We start from the raw sequence: 13,982 nt of genomic DNA on the forward strand, positions 1-13,982 counted from the left end.
CTAATATTCTAGAAGCAAAAGGTGCCCAAAGATAATGACTCAATTAAAAGGTTAAAATGGAAGCTTATCTCCAAAAATAGTCACAGACCCCAATTTGGTAATTTTAAAGCCATAACTCAGAATCAGTGTGGAATATATACTGTAATAACTTACAATGGACAAATTATTGTGCACTGTACATAAACCATTTTTGCGTTAATTTTTATAACATGGCTGGCTGGGCTTACAATACTGACCTCCTGTTTGGAGATCATGTGTAGGTTGGATGAGTGGTATTGTGTTCTGCCCAAACTCCTCCCCCCATCCCCCACAGGAACAAGCAGAGAAAGGAGGTCCCTGGGGTCTGGTAAGCAATCTACACAGAGGAAGAAACTCAAAACTCTTCCAGCAGCTCTGTACTTAGTGCGCAGATCTCTAGGTCATGTGTCTGACCATTCTAAAGGGAATTTCTCTGGAACGGCTGCATCATATATGGAAACTAAGCGTAGTGGCATAATTCTCCATTCACTTTTAGGAATAATGAAATATCTAGGACAGTGAACAGGCCATTAGGGACAAAGACATTATTAAATACCGTCTATTGTCAACATATCTTTTGTAGAAAACAGTATTCTTATAGTAAAGAGTAATATTTTTACCTAATGTATTCTCTTCCCTGGAGCCAATTAGCAAGTTACCAAACCACTATACAAACTTTGTCCCCATAGCGGTGTCCAACTGATGTAAATATAACTCTAAAAATCTGAATATATTGAAGGTTAAATTCTACTTAATCTAGAAGGAACTGTACCAGTGATGAAGGCACAAGAATGTATCTTATTACATTCTTACAGGTCAATAAAGGTAATAAGTGTGTTTTTTTTAAATCCTTTTACTCATCCATGAGATGAATTCAATGAATACCATTTAAAGCAACATAAACTCTCTCAAGACTCACCTCTTCATGCTCGCATACCCCCCTACACCAGCACCATAATATGTTCTGTTAGACCCCCTCTCAAAAGACGCACCTATTGTCTCCACCCCACCCTTTAGATTGTAAGCCTCCGGCAGGGCCCTCCTCCCTAACGTATCCAGCTTGATTATGCAATCTTACTCGCAACCACCCCTCTTGTAGACTCGAACAGTCTCTATTTTGACCTATGATACTGTATTGTTATCAAATCATTTGCATGATCTTGTTTTGTTGTGAGTTTCCGTATGTTCTACCTGTATGTTAACCCATTTATCTATTGTGCAGCGCTGCGTAAAATGTTGGCGCTTTATAAATACAATAAATAATAATAATAATAATAAATCCAGCTAAGCACTAAAAAGACAAAGGATTATAATAAAACTAGCTAAGGGGGTGATATTCTTCTCCTCAGGTGACTCATTATATTAAAACCATCCAATAGAATCTGAGTGATAAAAATTATTGTGAAGAACTGGAAGAGGACCCCCCTCAGCCTACTTTGAGTGTGTTTGCTAAATTGAGACAGATTTGATAAAAATCACACTCTTTCAGTGTTGCCAACTCATCCCTTTAATTACTGACACATCTAAGTTATACAGGTTCTGGGGCTATTTGCACATAATCAGTGCCTTAACTGCATCTACCTAGCCACAAAACCTGTATAAATCATATGTGTCAGTAATTAAAGGGATGAGTTGGCAACACTGCACTCTTTATCGTCCTAAATGTCACCTGTTCAGTGTAAATGCTCCAGGTAGACCTATCTTTTCCTTCATAAATTCCTTCACCTCTAACCTTTCACAACTGACTGACCATCATTTTTGCAAACAGTCATACTGCCATCTTCAAACTTAAAGAGAAACTCCGACCAAGCATTGAACTTTATCCCAATCAGTAGCTGATACCCCCTTTTACATGAGAAATCTATTCCTTTTCACAAACAGACCATCAGGGGGCTCTGTATGACTGATATTGTGGTGAAACCCCTCCCACAAGAAACTATGAGGACCGTGGTACTCCTGGCAGTTTCCGGTCTGTGAACCTTGTTGCATTGTGGGAAATAGCTGCCAAAAAAGCATGCAGTAGCTAAATCACCTGCCAACAGTAAAAATGTCACATGTAATAAATGTCAGAATGTAAATCAGGGATTTAAAAGATTTTACAATGGGCAAACACCAACTAAATCATTTATACATAATTATTGTAAAAATGAAGCACTTTTTTTTTTATTACATTATTTTCACTGGAGTTCCTCTTTAACTGATTCAACCCATCTTTTAGATAGCCTTCAGGGTTCCACTTAGAAGGAAAATTACAAAAGGTTCAACTTGGATATTATTTCCTTTTACTTCACTATATCACACACCAGCTGTATCCCAATTAACCCTAAATGGAAGTAAACACGCTGAATGAGTGTCAGGATCGAACACAATCCAATCCCTTGGGCAAAACTGCAGTGCACAGGGGTTGCAGTCCTCTAACAAAGTAAGCACTGTTAGTGGCTGCCTAGATAGCAAGGGGGGGGGGGGGGGGGAGAACATGCTGTGTTCAGCATGTACACAGTGCGCATAGTAACATGCACACAGCAACATGTACACTGCAGGGGCAACAGAAGGCAAATTTTCCCTATGAGTTTGAGGACATTTAATTTAGATGTGTTGTGGTAGTAAGTAGGAAGATATAATAAGTCACTGACCCAGGGGTCTCCTCCTCCGGGGTCCTCTCTCTCTGGGTGCGAATCCATTGCTCCAGCTGCTGCATGGAATTTGTTCTCTGTATGACCCGGTCTGGCTCCGTATGTGTCATGTAAGGCCTGTGGTTCAGACGGTAGTCAGTCTCTGTGATATGGCTGTGACTCTCAACCGTTCTGTTCTCAGGGCCGTTGATATGAACGCTTTTGTAGTGCATTGTATTGGCTGCCAGCAGGTCATAATCGGAGATACAGGACTGAATTTTGGTGCTGTTTACTTTGGTTAGGGGCCGGTCCTGTCCTTTCTGGAAGCCATATCTCTCTGCCTCACGGACGGCCTTCTCCTCCACCCTGCTGCTCATTTCTCTGTTCCGTTGGTTATTATTGGCCTCAGGTCGGATGAGTAGTCTGTGGTTTGCCACATGGTTTATTTCCTGGGGGACCACAAATTCTGGCTTTACCACATTCTCCCTACAAAGAAAAGACAGGATTACATTGCTTTATATTGTGCACTGATGTGCCAACAACATATATATCTATATGAAAATCAAACTATAATAGCTCTTTCTCCATGTGACTGCCACATTACCTCTCCATCTGCCAGATCCAGAATGTTATTCTGCTGACTTAAAAAAAATAATTTCTTTGAAGTATTCAAAATCGATTTGCTCAACTACTGGGTCCTTTTGAAAAAAAAAAAATGTTCTTAAAGAGACTCCGTAACAAAAATTGCATCCTGTTTTTTATCATCCTACAAGTTCCAAAAGCTATTCTAATGTGTTCTGGCTTACTGCAGCACTTTGTACTATCACTGTCTCTGTAATAAATCAATGTATCTTTCCCCTGTCAGACTTGTCGGCCTGTGTCTGGAAGGCTGCCAAGTTCTTCAGTGTTGTGGTTCTGCTATGCACTCCCCCCTCAGGGGGGAAAGAAACACACAAATGATCTTTTGAGATTCAAAAGGAAGGCTGTATACAGCCTGCTTGTGTATGGATGTATTTTCTATGTGTGGACATACTGTACATCAACCTACTTCCTGTTTTGGTGGCCATTTTGTTTGTTTATAAACAAACCTTTTAAAACTGTTTTTAACCACTTTTAATGCGGCGGGGAGCGGTGAAATTGTGACAGAGGGGAATAGGAGCTGTCCCCTAACACACTGGTATGTTTACTTTTGTGCGGTTTTAACAATACAGATTCTCTTTAACATACCCTCCACATTTGGTGATTCTTCCAGGCTTTGCTTTTATCCGCTACAGTTTTAGACGTTCACCTGCCATTAAAGAAAATGGGGCTGGCCGCAAACGTTTGCTTTGTGAATTTTTGCAGTAAAATTCGTGACTGTGTTTGCAAACGTTTGTTTGTGACATTTCCCCAGCACGACTGGTCGCTTGAAAGGAAATTTATTTATAATGTAAACATATAACCTAGGTCCTAGGAGAAAACTTAGCAGAAAAAGTGAATTTGATTGGGTTCATAATGAATTATGTCACATTTATGGTGGGAAGTTATTGAGGAGACATCTGTGGCTGGAAAGTGCGGATTTACATTTCTTTACCGAGAACAGATCTGGCCATAACATTTTTAGATGTACATAATATTTGGTGAATCTGGTGGAGAAATTTTGCACAAATCGGTAAAATGCCTGAATATATCTTTTAAAGAAAGAAATGGCTGGTTATCATTCTTTGACGTTCATACCTCCCTCTGATACCACTATTTCTACATTCACTGTGAACTGGGCAAATAAAATATACATATTGGATCGTTTCTGGTAGAAGAGCACAATCTATGGGAGCCCATGGAGTCAGATCTGCTGTTATACACTATGATGATTTTTATTCATTTTTTTTAGACTAAGCCACACCTTTTCTGGTACTAATCCATGAGAACAATCTGTTTCCAAAATATTTGGGACCCGGTATCATTTTGTAAAATGTAAATAAACATAGAATTTTGATTTGCAAATCACTTAAACTTCATCATTAAAATAATACAAAGACTAACGCATCTATTTTGAAATTAAGAAATGTTATTGCTTAAAGGACAACTATTGTGGAAATACATACATATAAATGTACATTCCCTCCCAGAGTGAAGTGCACTATAAATTGCATGCTGGTAGATAAGAGTTGGCGGAAAATCGCACAACTAATTAAGTTAATTGGTAAAAGGTCAGTAAAATGGATGGACATAAAATGAGAATTCCAGACAGGTTGAATCTCTCAAAAGATAAGATTGGGAGGGGCACACCATTCTCTGAAACATGTAAGCACATCGAGCAACAATTTCAGCAAAAGTTCCTCAATGTAAAAGCTAAGAATTGGGGGGTTTCATTATCCACAGTACATAACGTCATTACAATATTCAGTGAAGGTATCTGAGCCCGGCCCCTCTCTCACGCATACCAATATATCTGGACACCACTGAGTTATGCTGAAGTCGGGAGTGGGAATAAGAGAACGATAAAGCATATATTTTGGTACTGTCCGGATATTTGTCCTTTTTGGCAAGAAATCCAGAAATTAATCCAAACTGCGTTAGGAGTCACCTTGTCATTAGATCTCCTTGTTATGTTAATGGGTAAGTCCACCCATGGTACTCATGAATTTGATAGAATTTTAATTAATCATATACCTACTGCAGCAAGACTTGCTATAGCTTCCAATTGGAAACGAGAAGCATCTCCAGATGTTCCTGCAGTTTTGCACAAGATTAATTGAACAACTTGCTGCCTCCTTGCGTAAAATGGAGGCTCGACTGCTATACTTCAAATCCATTATGTATACATCATATGTGCATGCATACTTTTATACTGCTTATTTCTGCTGATTTTGTCTTTTACAAATAATAAAAATGAATACTAAAAAAAAAAAAAAAAAAAAAAAAACAGTGAATCTGGAAAAAAATCTCTGCATGCAAGGTACAAGGCTGACAGCCAATACTAGATGGATTTAATCTATAGGCCTTTAAGTGACAATGCATTAGAGCAGTGGTCCTCAAACTAAGGCCCGCAGGCCAAATGTGGCCCCCTCAGGCTTTTTTTCCTGGCCCCCCACACACAAAATACTTATAGATGCGGCCAGCTACTTCTTTAAATATTGGTGGTCCGTATATAGATGCTGGCACCATCCATCCACATGGAAGCAAGAAAGCAGTCATTCTCCGGTTTCCAATTAAACTCCACATCAGGTGACACTGCTGTCCAATTGGACTGCACGTTGTCACCTGGGTATGCTTCAATGTCTGGCCCGCAAAGACTTCTACCTCATTTTATGTATACTCCGGCCCCCCAGCAGTCTGAAGTACGTTGATCCGGCCCTCGACCCAAAACGTTTGGGGACCTCTGCATTAGAGCCTTGGTTTAGGCTTGTTTTATAATGCAAGTTGTGCAGAATATAATACAATTTGCAATGCAGAGGGTTTTGTGTATTACACACAAACAATTTTTGCGTCATTACTTTTTATTACTTGGTTTGCAAAACTGTCCTGCTGTGACATAGAGGAATGATGACTGGCTGTCAAGAAAACAGTCAATGAGCCTTCCTAACGTCTTCCCCCATCTCATCATAACCCATGTGAGGTAGTCAGGGTGGAGTTGGGGCAGAAAGTTCCCTTTGGACGCAGACTGATCATCTGACCTCTTTCACCTCCTCCCACTGCTGCCAAGAGATTAACTACCGTATTTTTCGGACTATAAGACGCACTTTTTCTCCCCCAAAAGAGGGGGGAAAAAGTCACTGCGTCTTATAGTCCGAATGTGCCCCTTTCAAGCTGATAGACATAGCGCAGCTGAAGGTCTTAACATTCCGTGCGCTGTTTCCTCCTCCTCCAGCTGATCCTCCCGGCATCTCCCCTCTTAATCCCTGCTATTTGCGAAAGGGAAGACAGCCTCAGTGCGATCCTGGCATCTTCTTCATTAACCCCCAGTACAGTACTTGCGGCGGTGGGGGCAGCCTTAGCCTGATCTCTGCAGCCTTTCCCCTAACCCCCGGCACTTGTGTCAAGCAGGCAGCCCAAGTGCGATCTCGACACGTGGCCCCTTAACCGCCGTTACTTGCGGCGGTGGGGGCATCCTCAGCGCGATCCAGGAACTTGCCTCTTAACCCCCGGCACTTGCAGCAGGCATATTCAGCTTGATCGGGCATCTCCCCTCCTAATGGTAGTGCGGTGGGCATAAGAGGCAATCCCAGCGCTAGCCGCAGCCACTGTCAGTCCCGATGCCGGTGTACTTCCGGAACGTGCATCCTACGTCATGAGGGGGCGCCGGTAAACAGGAAGTACACCGGCATCGGGACTGACAGTGGCTGCGGCTAGCGCTGGGATTGCCTCTCTTATGCCCACCGCACTACCATTAAGAGGGGAAATGCCCGATCAAGCTGAATATGCCTGCTGCAAGTGCCGGGGGTTAAGAGGCAAGTTCCTGGATCGCGCTGAGGATGCCCCCACCGCCGCAAGTAACGGCGGTTAAGGGGCCACGTGTCGAGATCGCACTTGGGCTGCCTGCTTGACACAAGTGCCGGGGGTTAGGGGAAAGGCTGCAGAGATCAGGCTAAGGCCCCGTTCACACTTGCGGTTTAGTAAAAACCGCACCGGATATCCGGACCGCACCGTATCCGGACCGGACCTGATCCGTACGGTTCCTATCCGGATCCGGTCCGTTTGCATCCGGTTTCCGTGCGGTGTGAACACGGTTGCGGTCCGGATCCGGTTTCTTAAGGAGATAACATCCTTTTATTACCTGGGGTCTGGGAGGTCAGCAGAAGGGTCTGGGGTCATTGTTGGAGACAGGTGGACGTGTGGAGACCATCCGTGGATACAGAGACTGCAGTTGGGACCATGGATCCAGGCATTTTTTACTCGTAAACCTGGGAATTCTCTCTGTTGTTCGCCTCCTTCAGACATATCAGACATTTTGCTGGCAAAAAGAGCTCCAGCATGAAATCGCTGCTGCCCCACTCTTCGCTGGGCCCATGTGGTCCCCATCCAAAATGCATAGGAAGTGGGGTAGAACGTCCGGTTTTTGTAGCCAGTGTGTTGTGCGCTCTCCGGCTCTCATTGCTTTGTATTGGCCGGATGGTGCAGTCCGGCTCCGCTCCGGATACGGCTGCCGGAGGAGCCGGACCAAAAAAAAGCGCATTTTGGAACGGACGCCGGAGTCCGGATCCGGCCCGGATCCGGTCCGGCAGAACGGACGCATGTGAACGGACGCATAGGCTTTCATTGCCATGCCGTGCGTCCGTTCCGTCCGTTCTGAAAGCGGTCCGGCTCCGGCACGGCGATTCCGGACGGCCACCGCTAATGTGAACCGGGCCTAAGGCTGCCCCCACCGCCGCAAGTACTGTACCGGGGGTTAATGAAGAAGATGCCAGGATCGCACTGAGGCTTCCCCTGCAGCAAGTACTGGGAATTAAAGGAGAGGATGCCAAAATCACACTTCTTCTGCCCTGCTGTGGAGTGGCCTGCACCCAGAAGCACAATCCATCAGGATCGCCTCAGCGGCTGGAGAAGGAGGACACAGACAGCACCGATTCCCACATGGACATCTGGATAGGTGAGATCATCCACCCTTACGATTTAATGTTTAGTTAGTTTTTACTGGTGGGAGAAGCAACAGTTAGTTTAATGTGTTGTAGTGTTACTTGTGGGGGAAGCAGGAGTTAGTTAAGTGTTGTGTAGTGATACTGGTATAGTGTAGTTTAGTAACTGGTGGGGGCATCAGGGGTTAGTGTAGGGTATTTAGTCTAGCTAGTGTGGGCAGCAGGGGTTATTGTAGCTTGGACAGAGGGAGCATGAGGAAAAAAATGTCTACAAAACGCTCCTGTACTATAGATGCACCAGGTTTAGCATATTTTTTTTTTCCTGGTTTTTGACCTCTAAACCTTGGTGCGTCTTATAGTCCGGAGCGTCTTATAGTCCGAAAAATACGGTATTTATGAAAGCTCATAGTAAACGAGAACACCTAGGGGTGTGTAAGGAGCTAAAAAAAAAGCCCCCTTACTAAAAATTACTATGTAAAACAGAATTGTGCCTTCTTCCCTGGCGTTCAATTTCCCCAGGATTTCTGTGCAAAATGTGATCAAATAAAATTTCATAATCTTTTTCTTCCTGTAAATTACCAAAATGTGTCAAGCAAGGGTCTAGTATACAGTGCAGGAGAGTATTGACGTGTGTGCACCTCAGTACTTTTCACAGCATGTTTTGTATTGACGTGTATATCTGCCAATACCGCTAGGGAGGTTAAAACAGAAGGTATTTGATATTTTTCAGTTTGGAGTGAGCATATGTCTCCCACAGTGCATTGTTGCCGAGTATGCAAATTATCCCTTTGTTGTCCCTGAAAATAGTAAAAACACACCTAGAACCACTGGAATTCAATTATGTGTCAGCTTGTTAATGGTAAAGAGCAAACTGAATAACTGCAAATACCTTCTGTTTTAAACCTCCTGGCGGTCTTTAAAAACCGCCAGGGGGCAGCGCAGCAGTTTTTTTTTTTTTTTTAAATCATGTAGTGAGCATAGGGCTTGCTACATGATAGCCGCTGTGCTGCGGCATCCCCCCACCCACTCCGATCGCCTCCGGCGATCTGCAATCAGGAAATCCCGTTCAAACGGGATTTCCTGGAGGGCTTTTCCCGCCGCCATGGCGATGGTCATGATGATGTCATCGGGAGTCCCAATCCACCCCTCAGCGCTGCCTGGCACTGATAGGCCAGGCTGTGCATGGGGTCGGGGGGGCGTCGCAGTGAGTAGCGGCGAATCGGTGGCGATCAGCGTGCACACGCAGCTAGCAAAGTGCGTGTAGCAAAAAAAAAATTATGCAAATTGGCCCGTAAATTCGGGGTTATTGCCAGTTAAGGCAAAATTCTTTTTCACATAGCATTTTTAGTAACCAGGCTTCTTAGTCCCTTTTAGCCCTTTACACACTCCTAGGAGTTCTAGTTCACCATAAACTTGTTGGGCAATCTGTAACTCTGGGTGTTTCAAGTCCTAACCCATAGAGCCATTTTAATCCATGCCATGCACTGATGAGCATCAACCACTCTGAAACAATTTGTATACATGTCGGATTAGAATGGCTCTGAACAATTTACAAGCTGACATCATTGCATTCTAGTGGTTCTGGAGGTGTGTTTAGCTTTCAGGGACAGCAAAGGAACGATTTGCATATTTAGCAGTGATGCATTGTGGGACACACCTCATATGCTCACCATAAGTTTGCTGGGCAATCTGTAACGGTTTACGAAAAGCAATGCAACTAAAGCTCAGTGGAGTTTCATTCGCCTGTCCAGTTCCTCCCTGCTTAGGGAGCAATAAAGCATGCTCCCCCAAAGTCTGTATAGAAGGGTTGAATACAAAGCCCCCCGGGGAGGGGAGCATAGGGGAGATAAAACCTTAGTGAATTTGAAAAAAAAAGTGAAATACCAAAAGCGGTATTTTACCAACCTCATTTTCTTTTCCGAGCAGCCCTTAGAGAATTGACCCCATAGTACAATGCAGTAAATTATTCAGGATATCTACTTTTATGTTAATTAACCTGTCTTCAGCATCATAAGCACCTCCTATACAGTATCTTTAGGTATTTCTGTATATGGTTACGTAGCCCTGCCCTCCCAGTGTTGTTTAGCCTAAGCTGATTACATATGCAGAATCCGCCCCATCCTACCTGGGCATCTTGGGAGACCAGGTATATTTTATACCGGCTTTGGAAGTAACCAAACATTATGCAGAGATCACCTGACAGCAGGAAAGAGGATGCCACCTGAGATCATTTTTATCATGTAAACTTAGGGTGAGAAAACCTTGTACAAAGAGCAAAAAAAAAAAAAAAAAAAAAAGCCTAAATTTATAAATGAATATAAAAATATGGTAAGCAATTTTATTCATTAGATTATTTTCACTACAGTTCCTCTTTAAACACATTTCCAAGACTGACTGATTTAAAATGCATCTGTCATAGCTGAAAGTTAAGTCATCCCTTTATGTTTTGGCGATGTCAGAGAGCCACAATAAGCCTTCCAATACTGTAATGGACTTTTAAAGACGAGACTACATGCGGTTTCACAAAAAAATAAAAAAAAACGAGCTTTAATTATATTTTCAACTTTCATCCTTTTATTTTGCTACTTTATGTCTTGTATAAACATTCACTGCAAAATAGAATTCAGTGCCTTTTTAAAATTAAAGTTCTCCTTATTATATATATAGCATCCACATCTTCCGCAGTGCTCTACAGAGTTTACTGTATATTGTCTTAACTGTCCCTCAGAGGGGCTCACAATCTAATCCCTACCATAGTCATGTGTCCTTGGATGTATCATAGTCTAGGGCCAATTTAGGAGGAATCCAATTAACTTATCTGTATGTTTTAGGGAAGCGAGAGGAAACCAGAGTGCCCAGAGGAACACCATGCAGACATTATTATTATTATTATTTAGTATTTATATAGTGCCGACATATTACGCAGTGTTGTACAGTGTGTATATATATATATATATATATATATATATATATATATATATATATATATATATATATATATATATATATATATTGTCTTGTCACTAACTGTCCCTCAAAGGAGCTCACAATCTAATCCCTACCATTGCCATTTATCTATATTATGTAGTGTAAGTACTGTAGTCTAGGGCCAATTTTTAGTGGGAGCCAATTAACTTATCCGTATGTTTTTGGAATGTGGGAGGAAACCGAAGTGCCTGGAGGAAACCCACGCAGACACGGAGAGAACATACAAACTCTTTGCAGATAGTGCCCTGACATGAGGAGAACATACAAACTCCGTACGGATAGTGCCCTGGCTGGGATTCAAACCGGGGACCCAGCACGGCAAAGCAAGAGTGCTAACTACTATTGCACCGTAAATCAATGAGTTCTGCCTTTGCAAGAAGATAGCTGCGTGAGACCGTTAATTACATTGTGTAGTGATTGCTGACAGCACATATTTACTTACAAACAAACAAACACAGAACACTTATATCGCGCTTTTCTCCTGGTGGACTCAAAGCGCCAGAGCTGCAGCCACTAGGACGCGCTCTATAGGCAGTAGCAGTGTTAAGGAGACTGGCCCAAAGTCTCCTACTGAATAGGTGCTGGCTTACTGAACAGGCAGAGCCGAGATTCGAACCCTGGTCTCCTGTGTCAGAGGCAGAGCCCTTAACCATTACTCCTTTCAGCCACTTACAAGTGTACAAACCTGGTACAATCCTATGTGGTGTGAAGCAGTGAATGATGCAAATTAGCAAACATGACAATCATGGACAGCAGTTATTGGGTGTAGTGCATGTCTCCCATTAAAAAAGGTGACACCTACTGTGTGTGTAAGCCAGTAAGGGGATAATTATTGACCTCTTTTCCCTGTGATACTTCTGCTCTTATAACTGCCCAATAAGCTGGGATCTCTCTTTGTGGGGGGTGGAGGAGGAGGGGGAGGCAATAGCAGAGGTCAGATCCATTCAATCATCACAAGTCCACTTTCCATAAGCTAGTAAAAAGTATTATTTAAAATTCAGAACAGGAGTATGTTTTGTTACATTGTAGTGAAAATTTCACCCCACACAGTTTTCTTCAATCAAGGCACAGTTTACGTTGTACTTAAATGGTTTGCTACAAAACCTGACCGGTTCACTTTAAGGGACGTTTCAGGTCTACAATTCTGCATCAACAGCTTCTCTCATGTGATTTGTAATGCAAAAGACAGAATACAAACCTCAGCTACTAATTCTGTATCAGCCAGAATTCCAGAAGATTCTTTTGGTCAGTTCCTACAAAATTTCTGCTGAATCCTCCAATGTGGTCAATTCACCAACAAACGAAATTTCCGGACCAAGTCTATAATTTAGCAGCAAGAGGCTTGAGGGAACACAACATGTGGCTGTGCCTGCATGTCTGGAGGAGGCAGTCCAATAACCAGAAACCATCAAGCGCACAGACCACCAAAGTACACCCAGTGGATATATACTGGGGTGCTGGCTGAATAACGTCAATTTATCACCTACCGTATATATCAGAAGAACAAGCACTAGATATGCAGAACAATGGGAAAACATAATCATACATCATTCACAAATAATACTCAATGCTTCTCAGCCACCCACTTATCAAGGCATCAGAACTGACGATCAGTTACAGAAATGTTGGTTGTTTACTATGACTAACCGATCAAATCTTTATATGTATCTAGAGTGCTGATACTGCTGATGTGTGCTTGGGGAAAGCAGAGTTTCCTCACGTGCTGTACATACACTAGAAAAACTGTATGTAAAAACAGGCTGTACAAAGTGGTATACACACACTACACACACTGCAAATGAACAAAAAATGCAAATCATTGTGCACATGCTTTATGCTCACAATACACACAATCACTATACATATATAGTGTACACCAGAGGCACCCACACTTTTTCAGATTGTGAGATACTACAAACTACAAACTGAAAATGAGTTACCAGGTAGAATCTAATAACAGATACAGGCCAAAACTGTAACACATGCACAGCGGCAGTCCATCAGTGGTTACTACAAGCTGTTAGTCAATTAGATGCATATCGTAGAATCCTCCTCAGTAAGCCAAACAGAACAGTTGACCATATAGAGTCACAATATCACGCTTACAATATCATGCTCAGCATCCATCAAAATTATAATCAACATTAGCACATCATGCTTTTAAATGCATGGCTCCCCACCATACAACATCATAATCTTTTTACACTGCTGTGCAAAACTTCAGAACAGCATATCGCACTAAGGTTATCCAAGACAAAGAGACATAGTACGACGCGTACGTCACTCAGGCGGGCGGTGTGGATGTACCCCAAAGTCCTTTTGAGATCTATCAGTAGATCACCATCTACGCAATGGGCACAGCTGGTATACTCGCACAGACCATAGACAGGCTGTTTATATATAGTACAGGGCTGTGGAGTTGGAGCAATTTTGGGTGCCTGGAGTCGGAAAAAAATGCACCGACTCCGACTCATAATGAATTTAAACTGTAATTAAAATAGAAAATATGATAAAATATTGTAATTCTCAGATAAGAGTTATAAATAATTTATATATACAGTAATAGCTGTGCTTAGTCCACAAAAATGAAATTTACCAATCAAAATGAGTTACTTGTGCCGCTTCAATAAAGCAGTCCCCGTATTTTTAAAGTCAGATATACATATCTGATTGTGACTGTACAGTATATATGATGTGTACACAGGAATCTCTTATATATACTAAATAACATCTATGCTGTAAAAATAAGGGCCTGTTTCCACTAGAGCGCATCCGCTTGCGGATTCGCATAACCAATACAAGTGGATGG

The 13,982-nt window shown here is 42.4% G+C and overlaps 1 protein-coding gene across 9 annotated transcripts in view; it reads right to left on the reverse strand.

Moving 5' to 3' along the window:
* Positions 1 to 13,982, reverse strand: part of LOC137564051 (pleckstrin homology domain-containing family A member 5-like) — a 272,573-nt gene that overhangs the window by 74,293 nt on the left and 184,298 nt on the right. For all 9 annotated transcript variants that reach the window (XM_068277364.1, XM_068277357.1, XM_068277358.1 and 6 more), the window contains one exon: positions 2,652 to 3,116. In XM_068277364.1, coding sequence (XP_068133465.1) covers positions 2,652 to 3,116 — 465 coding nt within the window. The remainder of the gene's footprint in view (positions 1 to 2,651; positions 3,117 to 13,982) is intronic.

This window comes from Hyperolius riggenbachi, chromosome 3, assembly GCF_040937935.1.
Source record: "Hyperolius riggenbachi isolate aHypRig1 chromosome 3, aHypRig1.pri, whole genome shotgun sequence".
NCBI classification, from domain to species: Eukaryota; Metazoa; Chordata; class Amphibia; order Anura; family Hyperoliidae; genus Hyperolius; species Hyperolius riggenbachi.